Consider the following 22305-nt stretch of genomic DNA (forward strand, 5'->3'; position numbering starts at 1 on the left):
TTTTGATGCAACTACACAATGAAGAGACAAAATACAAGAGTGAAAATTTCCAGATTATCAAAATGTGCCAGGAATTTGCAGATAGGAATATGATTGCCGGGCTGACTGCAGCATTGTCGTTGTGACTTTAAGTGAAGTGGAATTTTTTGTATTTTTAGAGGAAGCTGGAGCAGAACAATATAGTACATTATATACAGCACAATCTGATCACACACAGTCTAGCTCTCATTACTCATTACACTATGTTACTGGGTCTGACACAAAGTATGTTTATAAATCTACAGGCCATATTGACCTTCATACAAGACAGACTGTCAGTCTGCTTGTCTTTAAACGATATGATTAGATTAACTAATTATAATATGATTAGATACAATGGACAATCAATCAGTCAACGTTTATTTATAGCATTTGTTCAGTTAAAAGCATTTGTAAAAATTATGTGCAATACATATAAAAGAATATTAGCCAAGGGCTTTTGCAAATAGGTAGGTTTAAAGCCAGAGTTAAGGACTTTAGAGTATGTCTGAGTCCAACACTGAGGCAGGGAGCATGATGACAACATCAGGGAATGAAGAGCCCAGATAAAGGATGGAGGCTTTTGGGAGAAGCACAAGGTGTCAATGCACCTGTAATAGCTTAGCAATACACATGGAAACGACATAAAATGGCATTTACAGGCATGTTTAGCCATAAACAACAGCATTTTGTAAACAAATGTTAGCCGGCAGTTTGTGCAATTAAGTACGTTTTCATTCTTCCTTTAAATATTGCGTGTGTCTAGTTGTTCTTAATTTACAGTAAATATTGAATTTTACTGGTAGCCAGTGCACAGCTGAGAAAAGGAGTAATATCACTTTTTTCTGATTGGACTGAGAACTATGGCCGCTGCATCCTGAACCAATGGAAACGTATTTGGCGCTTTATTAGAACAGCCAAATAGAAGAGCGTTATAGGAGGGGTTCTGACGTCATTATATGTTTTTGTCAAATGTGAAATCTTATTTTATAATGCTTTTGTTATTCAATACATTTTTTAGAAGTACATTACAAATTATAGTTGGCAATGTGGCCGTATTTCTGTCCACCTATTTGCTGTTTCTGTTCCAAACACTAGGGGTTGCTGTTCAACACTTCGAACTGAAACACTGTATAAATTGCGTTATAAAGAATTTTTTAGATCTTTGTCGACAAAAAACAAGATATAAGGTGGCAGACTATGTGTTTTTCATGTAAAATATTTTACAGTATCACGGGTACTAACTGGCTTTACTTTAAGTAAATACATTTATTTGGGGAGTAAACTTGTCCTCTGTAACTATTATGAAACTTTTAATCTATATATTTCTATATAAACCTTTTATAATCCGGGGTGGGCGCAATTTGTCTTCCATAATTACCCCACGTCACCACGGGGGGAGGTTTGGGAATGTATATTTAATCGCCCCGGTCAGAAATAAAGCTCATAAAGAAATCCTCCCCTTTAAACGTCCGACCCTTTAAGCGCGTCTGTGTCGGCGGACGGTGCGTTGTGCGTTTGATGGTTCGAGGTCTGGCTCCTGTGTCAATACAACACTCAAACGTTTAAATGTAATGCGATGGGACTCTTGTGATCATGGACGGAACGCAGATCCTGTTGGTGTCTTTCGTCGTTTTGGGATTTGTCGGAGCGTGTGACGGTAAGTGAAATGTTTACCACAGCGATATTTCGGCTCCGTGTTTATTTGTTTAACCGCGGCTAACGCGCCGGACTTGGCGTTTCCCACAACAACACTGTGGCTCGCGCAGCGCTAGGCTCGCGCAGCTAGGCTCGCGCAGCGCTAGCTAGCCCATTAGCTAGCCGCTCCGCAAACAGGGCGATAAATACAGGTTTTTATAGCTGTATTACGCTATAATGCCCGTTTACAGAGCGTCCTGACTGGGTTACATGAAAAATAAAGGCTGATATGGACTGTGCTGAACGGTTGTCTCTTTGGACCTGCGTTAACATTTCGATAGCAGGCTAAGCTAACGTGCTAGCTGGCCGTTTGGAGACTGGCTACACCTGTGGCTAGCCGAGCAGCTTAGCACGTAGTTACGAGAGCCAGCGGTGTGTTTTAAAGGGCAGTTAATGTAAAGTATTAAAGTATCTTCTTGGTTTCTTGGCTCAGGTGTTCAAGTTCAAACCCATGGCCATCCAGTCAGCTTCCCATTAGTAACTATATGGCTAGATATTGATCTATAACCCATAAAATGTTACACTTGTGGTATTTGTGCCCATATTCGTCACATTACAGCCGTCTTTTACTAGCAGACCCCAGCTGAGGTGTCATTCTGCACTGTAGTTATTAACTATCGGTCGATTACAGTGTTTATTTCTCAAACAGTGTGTGTAACTAGCTGGTTTCCAACACTAAAAGCAGTTCTCCTCGACTACCCCACCCTCGACACCCATGTTTGGTGTTACATATTTGAAATTGTAGGCTCCCGGTTTGGCAGACTCATATTGGCAAGATATACCTGCATGTTCTCTCTCCGTTTTGTCTGTGAAAGAAGATAATGTAAAAAAAAAACAGTTGATATGCTCATAACATTGCTGTGTTAGTGTCACTGAGGTTGAGATATTCACCTAGTCTGTGGGACAAAGGAGGGAGAGGACACACCGAAAAGACAGGGCCAACCTGAGGCGTTGTTGTAGGCAGAGTCAAACTGTATTTTCCAGCCTACACATCCTTTTGCTTTTTCTCTCTTCTCTGCTCTTCCATCTGTGTTTCTCTTTCTATACCAACATGATGGCCCCTGCAAACTTGTGCATCATATGATACATCCGGTCAATGATCGTTGTCTGGTAGTGTCATGTTCTGAGCGTGCAATCTGTCCTTTCTCTGGCATGACAAATATTATATGAATGCGTTCTGAACAACATATTGCTATGCTTTTTTCTTTCCGATGCATGAATCTGAGAGGCTTCTAAACACCAAACACAAATACAAAAATTTAATCTCTCTCCACATATGATCATGGACATTCTTTGGTCCTGACTGGTGCTACGCGCTGCCCGGCAAGCTTCTGAATAACACTGACTGCAGAGCTAAGGTTGGGTTAGTAGTGAACATGGTGTCAGTGTTGTCTTATCAAGCCAGTATAAACATGGATTGTGTGTTATGGGTTAATCTGAGTAATGGGGCGTATAGCTGAGCACACAGCAGAAGCGTGCGGCTGATAATAGAGCCCCAGCACGCTGGAGTAATGAGAACATTACCACACACTAATCTAGCCTTACCGCCGCTCCTCACACACTACATGTTTTTAGATTGTGTGTCTAAGTGCGATATTAAAGGCCAAGTTTGGCTTTAAAAATATGAATATTCTCAGAGTAAGTAGGGGTGTTTTCTCATTTGTTTGCTTGTTAGTTTAAGGGTTGGCTAACGCTGTGGTAAAGTTTGCAGTTATAACACTGGGACTTCAGTAGGAGATGATCTGTCTATTCTGGATGTGTCTCTGTGCAAGACAAATTAGACATGATGCAGTTTCAGTCTCTCTTATCCTCATCTGCAAGTCCAGAGGGGGTTTGATTATCCTCCATGATGATAAACCAGGTTTGTCATCATTTGTGACACCGTAATCGAGTGTTCGGGTGCAGCTGGCTACTACCTCGTAATGGGTATTGTGTAGTGGCTACCTGAGTGAAAGAAGCGTGGGTGGATGTGTGCGGGTGGGTGGTTGTGGGACATACGCCTGCACCTGCGCTGTGTAAGTTGGTGGTCTGCTTGTCCAGGTCTTGTGTTCCTGCGTGTCTTCTGTGGAGAGGCGTACTGATGTCTGACGGAGACGGATCATTCAGAAAGCAGGGGGGTAGTGAGTGGGAGCTGGGAATGACATTAGGCATAGCTAATGCACTGCTAGATTACTCTGAGTGGGAAGAGGAGATGATGAGGGACGAAGGCATGCTGGGACACATGAAACATTCCCTCCCACACAACGAACACACACACACACACACACACACGCACGCATGCATACAGCAAGCCATACTTGCGTCTCTCCTTATTGTTCAAGGTCAATGTGAGGACAATAATAACATTATTATTAATGCTAATAAAAAGAAGAAGAAGAATAACAGTAATGGTTATGGTGGTTGTTGTAATACAGTGTAAAGACCGAGGTGCACACTACAGTATAGAGAGTGTGTGTGTGTGTGTGTGTGTGTGTGTGTGTGTGTGTGTGTGTGTGTGTGTGTGTGTGTGTGTGTGTGTGTGTGTGTGTGTGTGTGTGTGTGTGTGTGTGTGTTGCTGAATATTGTCTTTGTAGACCATGGCAGGTAATTCATCACTCCTCTCTCTCTGTGAACTTTAAACAGCGCTGACAGAGCAGAGCAGGGAATAATGGTAATGGTGGTGGTGTGTGTGTGTGTGTGTGTGTGTGTGTGTGTGTGTGTGTGTGGTACAGGGTGCAGACACAGGTGGAGTTTGAAGGCTTATTTAAAGATTCATCCAAGTGGCCTATTTTAGAGTTAACTATTTTAATACCAGACTGCTTCCTGAATAAGTTCCTTGACTAGAACTTAAGGAGAGTCCTAATTTGCCAAATCTGTATAGTTTTCCTTGACATCCGTACTACCCACCTAAGTGAACATTCCTTGCATGTATGCAATCCGAGGTCCTGTCCACCTTTCTCCTCGGTTTCTCCTGTGTGCCTTATTATTCCGTTCCCAATACATATATTTTGAGTGTGTGTGCGCGAGAGGAGAGAGTGAGAGTGTGTGCAGGGAAATACCAAAGTGCCTGTGTGTCCTTTTGAATATGAAAATGAAAAGCTGCAGTTATTAAACGCACCGTGTGCAAGTGCGAGCACGTCTCAGACCGACGGCAGCAGGAAGCCACCAGGACTGTGGGGATTGGAGTGATGGAAGCTTTGGCACATTCCTGCAGCCGCAGAAGAACCTGAAATGTGCCTGAGCGAACCTGCTGTGCGCGGAGAAGAGGACGCCTCCGAAATACGGGGTGCACAAGACGTTCTTCGTAGTGGGATTTTCACTTAGTGAGTAGCCGAAAATGCGTTTCGGATTATCCCCATTGGATGTCTCCCAGGCTATGAGGCCCAGTGTACATCAGCCTGTAGGTGTGAATGGTTCGGTTTTGACGTATTACGGGGGCTTACGAGGCAGCTTGAATGAATAGGAACGAGAGAAATAAAATTTCGCAGGCCGCTGTGAGGCTGAGGACACAAAGTTCACTTGTAATTCCCGTCTTGCACATGCGTCCTTGTACGGAAAGGAGCTTTTCCCAGACTCCAGAAACTCCATCCGCGGGTGGAGAAATGCCCTTCGGAAGGGGACGCCAACCTGCACGTTCTCCGAGGCTTTGAGGCCAGCACTTAACCACAGCTTCTATTTCCTCTGCATGGCGGAGGCGGATGGAAGGTCCCTACCTAAGTGATGTCTTCTGTCACAGTCCCTGTGCACTCGGTGGAGATGTATGATGTAATGCCACCTCGAGGACCAGAGATAGCGTCTCTTTGTAATGGAACATCCAGACGATTCTAATCGCCTTCTTTCTTCCAATGACTTGTTAGCTTCTCGTCTCTCTGGGTAATTTCTAAAGTGTATACAGTGTGTTTTATTTTCTTTGCCAGACACACTGACATTTAATCATTTCCAGAAGATGGTTCATGTCCAGAGGAAGACGTACGTGTTCTGTTTTCATGTTGTATCCTTACATCACAGACACACACCGTACATTCTACATGAAGATGGGTCTTCAAGAGCAACACTTCACAACTACATTTGACTCTCAGCATTTCTTCAGTCAGTCCAGACAGTACTTTTGTGTTCTCTCAAAGATCTCCAGCTCTCACTCCAACCCCAATAAACCCATTGATTTCGCAGAGTCCTTGTATATTATATTACATATAACAATATTGATTTTGGTGTATATTTAATAAAAAAAGAAACTCTTCCCTCCATTGTTTGTGAGTTTGTGAGGCGCTACATAAATGGCATTTACTTAAAAGGCTCCTGCTGTTGGTAAGCAAAGCAATGACGGCCTGAAGTCTGCACTCTCTGTACAGTGAACATGAACAGCAGATTTTTAAAGTGATTTCACAAGTCTACCCACCCAAACGTCTCTCTCTCTCTCTCTCTCTCTCTCTCTCTCTCTCTCTCTCTCTCTGTGTCTCTCTCTCTGTGTCTCTCTCACTTTCTCTCACTCTTGCTGTGTCTCCAGGCCTGTTGTGTAACTGCACCACGTCTCAGTGTGAGAAGAACGGTTACCGGTGCGAGACCACGGGCGCGTGCATGGCCTCCACCTCCCTCATCGACGGCCAGGAGCAGCACGTGCGAATCTGCATCGAGAAGGACAAGCTGGTGCCCCCTGGCCAGCCTTTCTTCTGCCTGAGCGCAGAAGGTCTGCTGAACATCCACTGCTGCTACACGGACTACTGCAACAGCCTGGACCTCAAAGTGCCATCAGGTAAACGGCCCGCGCAAGCCGCCCGAAAGGCTCGATTTGATTGGTGAGGATCAAAATGATTTTTAACTCTGTCTGTCTCTCCGTCTGTCTGTCTCTCAGTGACGGCGCGACCCGAGCCGCCGGCGCTGATTGGGGGCTGGGGCCCGGTGGAGCTGGTGGCGGTAGTGGCAGGTCCCGTGTTCGTGCTTTGTGTTCTGGTGCTGCTGGGACTCTTCCTCTTCCAGCACCACCAGAGGGCCTACGGCCACAGGCAGAGACTGGAGGTGGAGGACCCCAGCACCGAGCACCTGTACCTGGCCAAGGACAAGACCCTGCAGGACCTCATCTACGACCTGTCTACGTCCGGCTCGGGGTCAGGTCAGTACCGCAGAGGAGGAGGACGGGGCCCGCACAGCGAAGGTAGAGGGTGGTGACCAGGCCTGGCGTTAATCCCTGGACTTCCAGCAGACAGATGTGATCTCTTTCCACCAGACCAATGAGCGGTTCTCTCCTGGGCTGATGGTATCTGTCCCACTTCCCCCGGCTTTGAGGGACGCACTCCTTCCCGCATCCACTCTTCATGCAGGGACATGGGCTCACCACGGGCTCACCACGGGCTCACCACGGGCTCACCACGGGCTCACCACGGGCTCACCACGGGCTCACCACGGGCTTCACCCCATCCCCTTACAGCGAGGGTGGTTCCTCTTGGGGCCATTGGCCCGTGGTGGTCAGGGCACATGTCTACCGCCTGGCAGACCCAGGTTGGAGCCCGGGTGTGGTCCCTGCCCTATACCTTGGCTGTATGCTCTTATAGCACAGTGGCACAAAGGCTTTATTTAGCTTAACACAAAGAAATATCTGGTGTGGTTACAAAAGACATGAAGCTCGCTCTTACTGTACTGTAATCAGAGCAGCTTTGAAGACGAATAGCTGGAGGACAGTGATTTTCTTTGCAAAGCACACATGGGCTAGAACAAGCATGGGCAATCTGATGACGTCAATCAAACGAAATGAACAGTCTGTAGAACTTTTATGAACATTTTTCTGGTTTCTCCCCCCCACCCCCCCACTCTTTGCTGTGTTTGGTAGGTCTGCCTTTGTTTGTGCAGAGGACGGTGGCTCGGACCATCGTTCTGCAGGAGATAATCGGGAAGGGGCGCTTCGGGGAGGTGTGGAGGGGCAAGTGGAGGGGAGGAGACGTGGCCGTGAAGATCTTCTCCTCCCGGGAGGAGCGCTCCTGGTTCCGCGAGGCCGAGATCTACCAGACCATCATGCTTCGCCACGAGAACATCCTGGGCTTCATCGCCGCCGACAACAAAGGTAAACCAACCCGAAACCAAACCGTCACACCGTGGTCTGCTGTGGCCCGGGAACCAAACAATGGATATATGGGTGATGGCGGTGCCCATCCGTTTGGTGGTGTCACCCTCTGAACGTTTATTTCACAGACAATGGCACATGGACTCAATTGTGGTTGGTCTCCGATTACCATGAGCACGGCTCTCTGTTTGACTACCTGAACCGATACACTGTCACCATCGAGGGCATGATAAAACTGGCACTGTCGGCAGCCAGTGGCCTGGCTCACCTGCATATGGAGATACTGGGCACTCAGGGTGAGTGTGTGTGTGTGTGTGTGTGTGTGTGTGTAAGAGAGTACGTACTTGTCAGTCACAGTATTTTGAACCAGCTGAAAAGGCAGAATGTGTCGTATTAAAGCGCTTTGGATTTTCCGTTGGCTGTTTAAATGTAATGCGAGGGTCTCTGGTCCATCAGGCAAGCCGGGTATTGCTCATCGTGATTTGAAATCCAAGAACATTCTGGTGAAGAAGAACCTCACCTGTGCCATCGCCGATCTGGGCCTGGCCGTGCGCCACGAGTCCGCCACAGACACCATAGACATAGCGCCCAACCAGCGTGTTGGCACAAAGAGGTACTGCACACACGCACGCACACACTCCTCACACTCTCTCTCTCTCTCTCTCTCTCACACCTATACATATATATACTTGAGCTTTGGCAGTAAGTCGTAGACCCACAGATACACACACAACTGGCAGTCTGTCATGTCGGATGAAGTGAAACCGTTTTCTGTGTATAGTAGTACCCACTTACTCTGGCATCCATGTCTGCTGCATCAGCACATTTTGTGTGTGTGTGTGTGTGTGTCAGGTACATGGCGCCCGAGGTACTGGACGAGAGCATTAACATGCACCACTTTGACTCATTCAAATGTGCTGATATCTATGCGCTGGGTCTGGTTTACTGGGAGATTGCTCGACGCTGCAGTGCTGGAGGTAAGAGAGAAACGCACCCACACTCCCGCGATCACACCGACCCGGCCAGACTAGCAAAAGGTTTCATAGAACGTCACGGGCCAGCTTTGGCTCTTAAGTGAAATGTCAGTGAAGACTGGATTTCACTCTTTGTGGGGTAAAAGCCCTTTTGAAGTTATGCTACCGATTCAACAGCGTAAAAGCTGCTGGATTTCCTTTTTGCTTCGTTATGGTTATGGAGAATGCAGTGACGGTTGGGAGGTATGTTGTAAACAAGCTCCGTGTCCTCAACGTATGGGGGTGTCTGTCAGGTATCCATGAGGAGTACCAGCTGCCCTACTACGACCTGGTGCCCTCTGACCCGGCCATTGAGGAGATGAGGAAGGTGGTGTGTGACCAGAGGTTACGACCCAACGTCCCCAACTGGTGGCAGAGCTATGAGGTACACATGCAGGCATGCTCTCTCTCTCACACACACACACACACACACACACCAGTCTGTGTGGCCCTGGCTCACCACCTGTGTGTCGTAGGCCCTGCGTGTAATGGGGAAGATCATGAGGGAGTGTTGGTACTCCAACGGTGCGGCACGCCTCACCGCTCTGCGCATCAAGAAGACCCTGTCGCAGCTCAGCGTGGAGGAGGACGTCAAGATGTGAGCACAACCGCCAAGCCACAGCCGAAGGGCGCCGTCAAAAGAGAGTGTACAAAAAAATACTACTGCTCCAACCTATCCTGCCAGTTTGAGAAAGGAAAAAACAGGAACCCAGCCCACAGAGTTGTGACGTGGTCTACCTCACCCTCACAGCCAAAACTACTGACAAACTAGAACACTTTCAGCTCCAGAGTCCTGACAAACTGAACACGAAGCTCCTCCTGTTCAGTCCCTTTCTCCGTGTAAGGCCACAGCCGGGAGGTTCTGATACTACTGACCTACTGCTAGCACTGCTGTCTCTATATCTCCCAGGGTAAATGTGGATTACCATGCTAATGTAATGGTTTTACTTTTTAGTGTGATTCTTTTGTTTCGAGTTTTTATCACCCTATATCAGCAGCTCACTCCATAGTCCACTTTTAAAATTGTTTGTTCATAGATTTGCAAGTTGTATATTGTGTAAACTCCAGAGTCCAGGTGGGGGGGGGGGGGTTGCTATCATGCAAAATGATATCGGGAAGGGAGTTGGCACAGATCTTATTGCGCTCCTGTTTGAAAGACGCAGATTGTCTGTGTTGAAGGTGCGCAGGCTCCTCACACACACACAGGAGACAGTTTAAGTAAGCAATCCATGCAAGTCAGTTCACGAAGACCTGACAAATCTGAAACGAAAAACTTGAGGTTCTGGCACTACTGAGAGCAAGACGGTGGTTGAAAACGTTTTATTTTAATGTGAAACATGAATTTGTCTGTTCAGCTGTATTAATTGTTTCTTTTTGATTGATGTTCAGTCAGCCACATTGCAACTGTCAGCATAACAATCTTTTTTGCATGTGTGACTTGCGTTGTGGTGTGAGCATGAACTGGACGATTTCCAACTGCGTCTCTGAAACACACTCGTGAATGGTACGTTGGATATTTATTTTGTTTTAGATTTTAGATTCTCCATTTGTACTTTTGTAGCGTCAATAGGACTCTTGTACTCCATAAGCAAAGCTAATGTACATAGAATTTATTTTTTTGGAAGGTACAGAAATGTACATATGGTGACCTGGTTTTGGTTTTAGATTGCTTTGATACTAAGCTAAATGAACGTGTTGGGGAGGAATTATCTTCTTTTTATTGTACACTGGGTGACCTTTAGCTGCTGCCAGAGGGCCTGAACTGCTATGCCAGAGCTGGAGAGACCTGCTGGCTCCAGCCGTCCGAATACGTCCCAGTCCGACCAGGGCAGCGTTCAGTCCAACTGCCTCGTGCGGGTGTCTGAAAGGGAGAACAACCTGTGCACGGGCTGGTTTCCAGAGCTGGATTAGTCCTGAATTGAAACCGAAGAGTAACTTCAGTGGTGAACAGCTACTGAAAATACGATTTAGTCCAGGCCTAGGGTTCATCTGGGCCTGGGAAGCCAGCCCAAACTACAGTTACAGGAGTCTCACTTTGTTGCTTTTCACGGTAGCATCAAATCACGCCACACGTATGACTAATTTATCAGTATACATTTAACCATTAAACTAGTGCATAATGCACTTTAAGGTTCACTAAGTATTCACAGGGAACACATCACTAAGGAATAATTGCCTGATAAACCAAAAGGCTCTTTGGTGTTTTTAATCTTACACCCACACAGAGTGTGAACATAGAGACAGGGTAGGAGACCCTGTAATAGCTCCTGGTAAAACTGACATTAGAGGCCTGTGCTCTTTTACACTGTATTTTTGACTACTGTACCTTAAGACAACCTGAGTTACTTTTCTATAATCGCTCAGTACTACTGCCCTGTTCTTGCTCACGCTCCTGTACTCTACTCTTCTTGATATGCAAGTTGTAAATAGTTTGTATAATGTATGGGGTTTTTTTATGTCACAATTTTGATCCTGTAGACAGTTTTGGTCTTGAAGCTTGCTGTATTTTTGTGACTTTGATTTTCTCTGGTGAGTGTACAGTTGAAGGTGGTACTCTGTCCTCTCTATCAGTTCTCTCTGTCCCTATAGAATACTAGAGGACACCATCCTAATGCTTTATGTACCAAATTGGTGGTTTGCAGTATAGTTATTCAGTCTTAATGATAGGTGCACAGATACTGACTAAACATATAGGATACATACAATATGAAAGGAAAACGGTAACTTGACAAGAAAGCTTGGCAAGAAATTGTTAATCACAACCTCTAGTGTGTGAAAGCCAAAAAAATTATATATTTGTGGTAATGGTTTTTTTTTTTTTTTTTTTTTTTGCCTTGGTGTGGGGAAAATTGTGTTTATTACACTGGATTATACCCTACTGAAGTACACATGACTCAAAGTGAATCTACAACATGAATCCATTGTGCTGATCATGAGAGTTCTCAAACAGGGCAATATAAGTGAATTATGATGCTTATTTTTAGGTACAGATGAGAGCTGTTTTACCTTTACTTGATTTCTGTACTGTTAAACAGTGGTATATCTATTTTTCTCTTTGGTTTTTAGCTCTCCAGTTGAAAGTGTATGTACATATATATTTATGGTTTCCTGACAAGGTCGCTGCTGCTGGTGGGCTTTGGAGCTGTGAGCATAGTCAGGGGCGCATTGATGTTGGTGAATTTAGGTCTGCCACGATGATACTAAGTCATAAGTCACCCGTGTAGCTCCCACGCCTGAAATGCCACATTATTAATAATGCACAGGCCAGGTACAAGCTCTACATATTCCTGTGAGGAAAGGCACACATTCATTTATTTAAACTTTGACCCTGAATCCTGTCGGCTGACGGTAATCTCAGTGAGCTCCTAAACCCAAATGAGAGTCTTTTCAGGAAGTTTCCAATCATGTACATAGGTGATATACAGTAATAAAAACAGATTTTACTACATTTGGTCTTCATTGTTCTTCCTTTTCATTTTAGCATTTGTGTATTGAATTATCTAAATAAAATGTGTCCAGCTTCCACATTGGCTGGCAATAGTCTGTCTGTTCAACATGTTGTGACACGCATCATCATTTACTGTTCCGTCTCATAGCGTCGGTCTAAAATAACATACTCGTTCAAAACACCACATCTATGATAACTCTGAGAACAAAGACGTGCAAACCTAGATTTCTCCAACCACAGAACACACTGTAAACCCTTGCAGTATCAGAGTCAAAACAGCAAAACATTAAAATAAATAAAAACTACTTTTAAGATAAATTTTATTTCACTCATGCATTAAATTACAAATTGAAGTAGAATATAAAATACTTTAGATGTACATGTACATGTGTACATTATTTAAAGAATAATGAATTTAAAAACCATAACATGTTGGAATGTCCTTTAAATCACCTTTCTGGGACTAGAGCAGTAGCTTAACATGATATACAAACTAGACCAAAAAAATGAGCTTTTATGCTTTTTCTTTAGAGGAAGACATAAAATCAACGATACTGATCTTACAAATCAAATCCTCACGTTACACTGGCTTTTTGTTTTCAATTGTGTCTGTGAAAAATGTCTTCATTACCATTTCCTACATTCATTAGTGTTCAGCCCTGCAACTAAGTTGGTCTAATGTAATTGAACACACTGAATCACCCATCAACACACTCGGTTCTATGCTGATAACTGTCTGATTAAAAAATCAAGTGGAACTAATGACACCCCCTGTTCTTCCACTGAAACTGCAATTTTATGCATTATTTCAAAGTCATGCCTAATACATTACGTTTCTTCACTATACAGCACAAAAACGAGGAGATGTCTTTAGTCACAACCATACTGTTAAAAAGAACAGACAAGAATACACAATATGTCAATAAAATAACCAAGAACACACAATTAATATTCTGTTAACAACAGAAATGTACTTAAAAACCTAAATTCATCTCAATTTCACATTGTGAGGGCACAAAAAGTATTTTTGTAATCCCTTAGTGCAGAATTGTGTGTCTAGTTCAGAGCAAAGAAACTTCAACATGATGATTGTGTGTGTACCCATATCACAAACAGATAGCACCAGATCTTAAAAGTGCACAGAGATCATTTTACAGGTGACCAGCCAAAAGCAAAGCAAATTTCCATACATCACACATGGCAATCGCTCCGAGTGCAACTGAAGTGGACGATGAATCCTCTGCACAGGACAGAAACTGGTTTCCTCAACTAAATGCACATTCATAGATTTATAAAACCACGTTGTCCAATTGTTACAAAAAAAAAAAAAGAACAGATTGTCTGTGGAACCTGTTCAGCATTTTCACAACTACCGTCTGCTTCAACAGCTGCTGCAGGTTGGTGGTTTTAAGGTTGATTGGTGGGGGTGTGTGGGTGTGTGCACGCTTTGCCATGTCCATGTTGTGCCTTCTTTCCCAACTGCCTAGGTTAGTATTGCTAGGTTTTCTGTCAAATACGTTTCTCCACCCAGAGAGGGAGAGTTCATGTTCTGCTCCAGGTACCAAACAGGCAGGACACATCCCAAAACATCTAAAACAAGAGTTTCAGCCTTTCAAAAAAGGGAGGTTTGATGGAGAGTTTTCTTTTCCACACACTAAGATATGACGATTCCTTGCTCATTCTGGTTTCCTGTTTGGCCGCTGAAGACCGCATGAACTGATTGCCATGTGTTTTGCTCAACTGACTCCTCAACCACAATTCCTTCCCCACTGCTCACCGCCTCCTCCTCCCTCTCGACCCCCCCACCACCCCCCACCCCCGCCCCCCGCCGTCACGCTTCCTAGTCGAAGGAGAGGTAGACGATTGTCTCTCATCAAGCGGACCCTGGACGAAAACATGAGCTGTGTGAGTCAATTATGAATTCAAGTGTTCATAAAAGCACTGCAATCAGACCATTCTGAATACACTATATCCAGAATGTATCAATGCAGATTTTGCTTAAAATAAATCAACATACTGGAAATTGACAAACATCAAATATCCAGCAGCGGTGATGTCATTAACTATAAACCATGCACTAAGCAATCATCTACATGAGAGGCATTGCTACTTAAATAGTTTCAGGAACATATTTTCAAAGGACAATGAAGAGCTAAAAGGACCCAGTTAAATATCAACATACTATTAAAATGGTCTTACCATTGTCTCCATTGGTGAGCACAAGAGCCTGCAGAATATCGGAGAGAGAAACGATGCCCTTCACCACTTCATGATCATCCACGATCACTAATCTATGAACCTAAGAGAATGTGTGGACAAAAATGAGACAGACAGAGACAGTGAGAACCAGAACTCACAGTTTAAGCCCTGTTCTTTGTGTGATAACTAAAATGTTTATTATACTTACTAGTCCAAGACACTAATAAAAAGTCAGGACAACATCCAAATTATTCAGTGAATCAGTCAATTAATGAATCTATGTACCTTATTTATACTTTTTGACAAACCTTACTATTTTAAATTAAATATTCATATTTAACTTGTAAAAAGAGGAAAAATCAATGTCAAAAAACAAATGGGGTGTGTGTGTGTGAAAATGTGAGTGCTTGGGTCTCACTTCAGCCTCCACAAGTCTGTTGATGATGGCCTCCAAGGTCTCGTGTGCTTTGCAGGTGAGAACTCCCTCAAAGTACTGGGAGCGATGCTTAAGGGCTTTGGTCACAGTTATATCCAGGTTGTTATACGTCTTCTCCGCAGCCAGGTTCTATTACAGCGACACAGCAAGACGCCCAAATCTCAGTGCTGCTCATAACAAACTACTTGACCGATCAATGCAAATATAGAGATAACATCAACCCTGCGGCGTGACCACACACACACACACACACACACACACACACACACACACACACACACACACACACACACACACACACACACACACACACACACACACACACACACACACACACACACACACACACACATGACAATTCTTGTGCTGGCAGGGAATGAAACTGTCACACACCTGACATGCACAACCAAGTCTATGAAACTTACTATGACATCAAATTTGGAGTAGATGTCAACCACTCTTCCTGCAGGGCAGACAGAAGAAAGGAGAGATTAACAGAGATCAACATGATATTTAATGGATCTTTGAACTGAGACTAGTTTCTTCAACTTTCACAAAACCCTCTCATGCTCACCATTATCATCAAGCACAGGTAGGGCAGACACCCTCTGGTCAACAAAGATTCCCAGTGCAGTATAGAGGGGTGTGTCAGAATGGACCACTGCAATGTTCTGATATGTTCCAATATTAAGCTCTTCCAGTGTCTGAGATAGGAAGGGTGGTTTGGCCATCTCTGATATCTGAAAACAGTAGAAATAAAAAATCAGTTTGAAAATGCTAGTTATCACTTTGATGAGTAAAACAACACATTAAATATACACTGTATAAAACCATTAACTGCATCATTTGTCATTTCGAAAAGGAACTGGACATTTTAAAACAAAGGTTTCTACTTCATGTACATTTTATAAAGAGATTTTCAAACAACATAGTTTTGGAGATTTCATAAAAATTTTAAAGTATTGCTATGTTTTTCTTTTAAATTAAAAGATATAATTTTTTATTGTTACCGCCACCTTAAAAACACCTAGCATTAACTTCTCCCAAAAACACAGTAGATGTTACAGTGAGGGTGTGTGAAGACGTCCCCTGCTGCTCCTCACAGATGAGACGTCCTCGAGGCCTGGCCGTGGAACACACACTTACAAAGAGCTTGAGGAACTTGAGGATCCTCTTATGCGTAAGGATGTAGAGCGTGTTCCCCGTCAGAGGGTCGATCACGGGCAACCTGTGGATCTTGTGCTTTAGCAGGGATGACACTGCATCGTACAGACTGAAGGAGAGAGGGGTGAGGCGCCATCAGCGGGCTCTATTCTAAACGGGTCACGGCAGAACAATCCATTACATTTCCTTTCGGATATGCAGAATGTTACCTGGCATTAGGGGATATGCTGACAAGAGGTTTGAAGGAGTCTTGAAGGTAGACCTCTGATAAAGAATGCGCAAGATGACAATGTAGATTATAGTGACTATGTATAAAAGTAAAATTATTTGTCCTGTCATTCGATAAGTTTCTTACCTCTCCATGTCTCTATTTTGTGTTCTTCCAATTCATATATCTGAACCTAAGGCAGTGCCCAGTGATAAACAAGACACAGCTGGTCATAAATTTACATTACACCTCAGCCTCATTTATAACTCAGATTTTCACAATTATTGCCATTTACACTTAGTACACATTCTCTCTAAGTTAGTATCGCACTTGTATATTTAAAAGGTCAAATGTCAGAATACAAGAGACAGTAATGACCCATCCCCAGTGGGTCAGAAGTGTATATACACACACAGTTAACACATGACAGCACACCCACAACACGGTGCTGCTACCTCTGTGCTTCACAACTGGGATGGTGCTTGTTGGCATCCAAGTCTCCTCCTTTTTACTATATAACAATGGTCATTATGGCCAAACAGGTCCACTTTTGCTTCATCAGACCAGGGAACGATTCTCAGAAACGTTGTATCTTTGTCCCCACACGCAGCTACAAACTGCATGCTGGCTTTTTCCCCGTTTCTATACGGTATGATGGCTGTGCTGCCCCATGGTGTTTAGATTTATTGTTTGAACAGATAAAAACGCTTCCTTCAGGCATTTGGAAATTGCTCCCAAGGATGTACTGGACTTGTGGAGGTTCACAACTCTTTTTCTGATTGCCTGGTAGATTTCTTTTGATTTTCCCCATGATGTCAAACAAAGAGGCAATTAGGCCTTAGTATTAGGGGTGTATTCAACTAAGGATTTTCATAGTCGAATCTGATTCGTCAGCTTTTCCCTTTAGTCGACTAATAGTCGAATCGGGTTTATTTTTATTTTTTTTTATTTAGAGCACCTTAAACGGGATCCCGTTCTCGTTCAGGACTTTTTTCCTCTTAAAAGTAAAAACATAAAACACTCAGATAAATGAATAAACACGGTAGGTTGGCTTTATTCAGCTTTTATTTATTTACTTATTTATTTTTTTATGAAACGTTAGAGAACATTAACCGTCAGTGCGCATTGCGCATATCGAAGTGTCAGAACGGCACTGTGCAAAATGTCAAAAATATTTTAAATAAAATATGCCTGCCTGAAAATATAAAAAAATTGCCACACAACAGCAAAAAAATACAAAGAAAGGTTCAAGTAACGGGGTTTAAAAGCAAACAACAACAAAAAAATGTTTATAGGCCTACTTGCCGAGACGCACCGCGACGAGACGACACGACAGAAACGACAAACGTTTTTTTTTCTCCTTAAGCGTTTTAAATGGTATGCCATGTTGGTTGTTGTCGTGCGAAATGAAAGACGTTGATGACATAACTTGCACTTTACTTTGTTTGATTCATCTTTATGTTTTTCAAAATACTTTTGAAGTTTTTTAGTAGCCATTATAATCTCGGCAGATGCTGCGCGTATGCTGCACGTATGCTGCGCGTATTCTGTAGCGTGTTCAGCTCCGCTTGTTTGGATTGTGCAACAGCAGGGTGTGATTTATTAATGTGTAGTAAGGAAGATGCCTATTGTTAATGCGCAAACATCATTTTTAAATATTTACTAACAGAAATTAGGATGATTTTATTTGACAAAAGGCTATATATAACGAAAACAAAGACATTTCATGTAACAACTAATGCTTAGCTGCATCCTTGGGCACCCCATGCAGTTAGAATGGTACATTCGACTATGACGTTCATAGTCGACTAGGGGGTATAGTCGACTGTAGTCGAATCAGCGACTATTGCAGGTCACCCCTACTTAATATACCACCACAGGTACACCTCTAATGAATACAAATAATGTCAATTAGCCAGAAGTTTTTAGCCAGAAGCAAAATCAGAAGCTTCTAAACCATGGCATAGTTTTCTGGAATTTACAAAACTAATTAAAGACACAGTCAACTTTGTATATGTAAACGTCTGACCCACTGTAATTCTGATTTAGTGAATTATAAGTGTTTGTAAATTTTAGTTTTGTAATACTGCACAATAGATATAAAACTAAAAACAGATTGTATCTTGTTATTATCATTAATAGAATAATAAATCAGTATTTACCAATGGTGACTTGTAGTAGCGATGAAGTATGTTGATAAAGTCTGTTATGGTCAACATACCTACAATAAATGTGTTAATTGTTTGTAGCAGAAATAGAGGAACATAGACAAATTCTTTAAATAAGCATTAAATAAACAACAACAACAACAAAACACTTACCCACAAAGCATTGCTTCTTGCTGTCCCAGAGAGGTGCAGCTCTCACACCATTAGAGACAAGAGCAAAAAATGCCTTTTTCACCTGCAAAAGCAACAAAAAAGTCTTTTATTCCTTTCTCTCAAATACATCCCTGAGATAATAATAATCTTAATAATATTTTTTAAAGCATCTACAGCCCTACATCTAACTTTCCCAACAGACAGAAATTCTAGAACTAATGGAGTGCAAACCTTCCTGTCTGTAATCTACCAGTCTTACCTGCAGAGAGGTGTCAAACACCACTAATTTGGAGCTGGTCGGCACCAGGTCATAGCAGCGGTGGGACTTCATGAAGCGAGCGTACACATTGTATTCAGGATCTAGAGCAACAATAAAAGAATTTGGAAACAGGGTTTTCCCATTACTGTTGCTACAGTCCCATTCTGAATAGCCACACTTTAGTGCAACCAATCTCTGTATTTATTTTAACTGATTTAGCAACAGTGATTACAGAATTTGTATTCCATTATGATTACAATATACTATTCATCAGAGCTTCTTACCTTCTATGTGTGACTCCTTTTTCCCTTCAAATTCATCAAGAATTGCAGGAACCTAAAACAAACATAGAAGACTTAAGCAGGCCATCTTCTTTCTTTGTAATACATCTAAAAAGTTTTTAGATTTTTAGAGATTTTATATCAGATTCTGCTTACACAGAATTTGAACAGCATGTCATTTATTTGAAACTCTTTTATACCTTGCTTGTAATTACACTTTGGTTAAATAGGCTGTCTGAGCCTAGAGCCCAAGACCCCTGTTCAGAAAGAGCAGACAATAAATTAAAATGAATTTTGGCTCATGTCTAGTAATGACTCCTCTGCAGTTTTATATAAAGGCAATATGGAATGGACTATTTCATGCCCATTCTTGTGTTTCTGGACAGGACGGGTAGAGGAGAGCAGGCAAAATGAGGATATACGATGCCACCCAAAAGATTTTTAGCTGGCAAAGCAGAACAGAAGCAGGATTATCCATGAAATTGATGACATGTCAAAAGTTAAGTCTGTAACATTTAAATGCTTCCACCTTCACCAGCTCTTGATATAGACCAAGCCTGCCAATTCTGCCCAGGTCAAATATCTTCCTGTCTACATTCACCTAGACCAAATTAAATGAATCATAGATTTATTTAAAAATCAATTAAGCTCAACAGACACGTACAGCCACTCATGACAGCAGGCAGAAACGTATTTTCCCCCTGCAGGAATCCAGTCCACTGCAGTTTTTATCCTTTTACAATATAGAAAAGTAGCCAGTCTGCCCATGATGTAGTTAGATAGCACTACAAAATTTACATCAACTAACGTAGTAGCCGGCTTGCTACACCCACATATCCAAATAATTTAGTCCCAGAAGTCTAGAGATCTAGGTAGGATAACTAACTTAAACCTCAGACTCCAGGACATACTAGACCAGGTCTAGTGTTAGAGATCCGCTTAGCTGGCTGCATCCACAACTACACAACATACTGAGCAGACTGACAACAAAAACACATGGTAACAGCAGTTACTTATTAGCAAATTATCTAAACAGCGTTTAATTCAACAAAATATTAAGTAGTTGTTGTTTTTTTCAATTAAAGTACTTAAATACGTGTTTAACGTTAAATTCAACACACTCGCTAGGTAAGCTAGCACAGTTAGCCGTTATCCAGCTCAGCCACCACCGTGAAGCGGCGCTCGGTTCACCCGCAAAGAACGAGCTATATTAGCGCTCAACACCCAGTCAGCACCGCTAACGTGGCGAAACCTTCGGTCTGATAACCAAGTGCGGTTGAAAACGACCAGACGGCCCGGTTCTGCCGCTAATTTCACAGCCTCACACCGACATTCCTCAAGCGGAAGAGGCGGAAAGTCGTTTACTCGGCACCGTCCGACCCAGCGAGTGAACCCAGAGCTCCGGCGGCGGAGTGAGGACGCGCCGCCCGCCACGTTGGCTCGTTAAACTGGCTCCCTGGATGTTTTATAGTCTCAAAATACTCACACAATCCATGTTCCATAAACAATCTTTCAAAAATGTCCCGATCCGCCTCACAGATACGACAGTGCCCGTGTACACAAGTTGAAACGGGGAGGGTTGTCGGATCGGAGGAAGCGCGCAGGCCAGCCGGAAATTACGACCGTTTGCCAAAACACAAAAACACACTGGGTTGATCTCGTCTGTCCCATCAACTCCGACACAGCAGGATCAGAGGATTTGTGGAGGCTTTTTATCTTTCTGTGACATTATTTTGTGTCATAATTATTTGTTTGCATTCATAGCATAGATGTGTAGGTGAAAGATTTGTGAAAACTTCCACCCACATACAAGGAACTCTTAAAAACTTTCAAGTGAGCATGCATGCAGTCACTATTGATATCAGTATTTACAGACACCGAGACATTTCAAATGATGACAGTTAAAAGAAAAAAATATTTAAAGTTTCATTTTATTTCATTAGTTGTAAAATAGTCTTATATACTGCTGTTTCCCTATAAAACAAGACTTTGTCAATTTCAAAGTCTCAGGAACACTAAATAACCTCCATAGGTTTCTGGCATGGCCTAAATATATGATCTGGGAACAAAATAAAAGGTAAGCCAAACTCATCTCACAACTGCCACATTAAAGTCCAATTGATTTGCCCAACCACCTGCCACTTCCCAGTGCCTTTAAATTGCCAAGTTCCTCATGGACCTGACTTGTAACTCACTCACTCAGATGTATTGGGAAAATTCCCCCAAAAGGGGAGATAGTAGTACTCATGTAAATTTTAAGTAATCCTTTTTTTTTCATTAAAAAGGATTAAACTGGCAAGTCCTTAATACCATGTGCCCTTGTTGAAGAAAACATACTGAAGGATGTTGCCCAAGGTTTTTTGAATTTGTGTTTCAGGCCCATCTTCAGCACATTTCTCAACCCATATGTTGCAATCTTGCACTTTCACATTAACTGGTATTTGCATGGTTAAATTCAGAGACAACTCATCCCATACTTGGTTAACAGTTCTTTTTAGACTTTTTCTGTTCAATGCTTTAACGCAAATCATCCAAAGTCTCTGGCTTATATTTAAGCCAATACTTAGATAAAGAATATTGACATCTGAAGTTTAAAGCCTGGTGTCTCATTTGTACCCCACATTTATTGTTCATTACTCAAAATGTGTTATGATATATAAACATGGAAAGAAGAAAAAGTCCTGGGAAAGTGGTTTAGCAGTGAATTGGACCTGGTCTCTTACATAGTGCTAACCTTTACATATTCAACATGTCATTAGGTGTATATGAGGAGCTGTAATTGAGCTAAGGATACGTTCACGGTCCAATACAAACGTTGCAAGACACATTGAAGATTTTTTTAAATGCCATTGCAGAACAAATAGGAAAAATGTTAGCTTATGTATTTTTCAATTCCGACAAATTCACCCTCTGGTTTAAAGCTGCCACTTGAAAGAAGACAAAGATGGCAGTTAATAAAGGAAGTCGCAGTTCCCAAAAGTCTGTGGTTCAAAATTCTCTATCAGAAGAATGAAGTATACAGGAATTCTGTGCACAGAATTCTAATGCCCCAGAAAGCACTCCCAACACTCCATGGAAGGGTTTTAGATTTTAAAAAGGTAAAGACGGTTTTGCCTAAAAAACATTCCAACCCTGAGGAATGACCAGAGATGGGTAACTTTTCCAAAGTCCAACTGCTGACTCCTGTTTCCTTCCATTATTATTTAACTAGCAGTTTCAATTCAAA

The 22305-nt window shown here is 42.7% G+C and overlaps 2 protein-coding genes across 2 annotated transcripts; one reads left to right on the forward strand and one right to left on the reverse strand.

Annotated features, from left to right (window-relative positions):
• Nucleotides 1-1468: 1468 nt before the first annotated feature.
• Nucleotides 1469-12211, forward strand: acvr1bb (activin A receptor type 1Bb). The gene is made up of 9 exons (XM_077014159.1): nucleotides 1469-1678; nucleotides 6203-6448; nucleotides 6548-6805; nucleotides 7520-7750; nucleotides 7879-8046; nucleotides 8207-8363; nucleotides 8603-8727; nucleotides 9018-9148; nucleotides 9240-12211. The coding sequence occupies exons 1-9, from the start codon at nucleotides 1615-1617 to the stop codon at nucleotides 9363-9365; spliced, it is 1506 nt and encodes a 501-aa protein (XP_076870274.1). The 5' UTR covers nucleotides 1469-1614; the 3' UTR covers nucleotides 9366-12211.
• Nucleotides 12212-14029: 1818 nt separating this feature from the next.
• prkag1 (protein kinase, AMP-activated, gamma 1 non-catalytic subunit) lies at nucleotides 14030-20733 on the reverse strand. The gene is made up of 13 exons (XM_077014161.1): nucleotides 20566-20733; nucleotides 19083-19134; nucleotides 18799-18899; nucleotides 18540-18621; nucleotides 18381-18439; nucleotides 16366-16411; nucleotides 16220-16274; nucleotides 15993-16119; nucleotides 15421-15586; nucleotides 15272-15309; nucleotides 14829-14975; nucleotides 14411-14510; nucleotides 14030-14095 (listed from the first exon to the last, which is right to left on the reverse strand). Exons 1-13 carry the CDS (start codon nucleotides 20572-20574, stop codon nucleotides 14085-14087), a joined length of 993 nt encoding a protein of 330 aa, XP_076870276.1. The 5' UTR covers nucleotides 20575-20733; the 3' UTR covers nucleotides 14030-14084.
• Between the last annotated feature and the right edge of the window lie 1572 nt (nucleotides 20734-22305).

This window comes from Brachyhypopomus gauderio, chromosome 8 (assembly GCF_052324685.1).
Source record: "Brachyhypopomus gauderio isolate BG-103 chromosome 8, BGAUD_0.2, whole genome shotgun sequence".
Classification (NCBI taxonomy): Eukaryota; Metazoa; Chordata; class Actinopteri; order Gymnotiformes; family Hypopomidae; genus Brachyhypopomus; species Brachyhypopomus gauderio.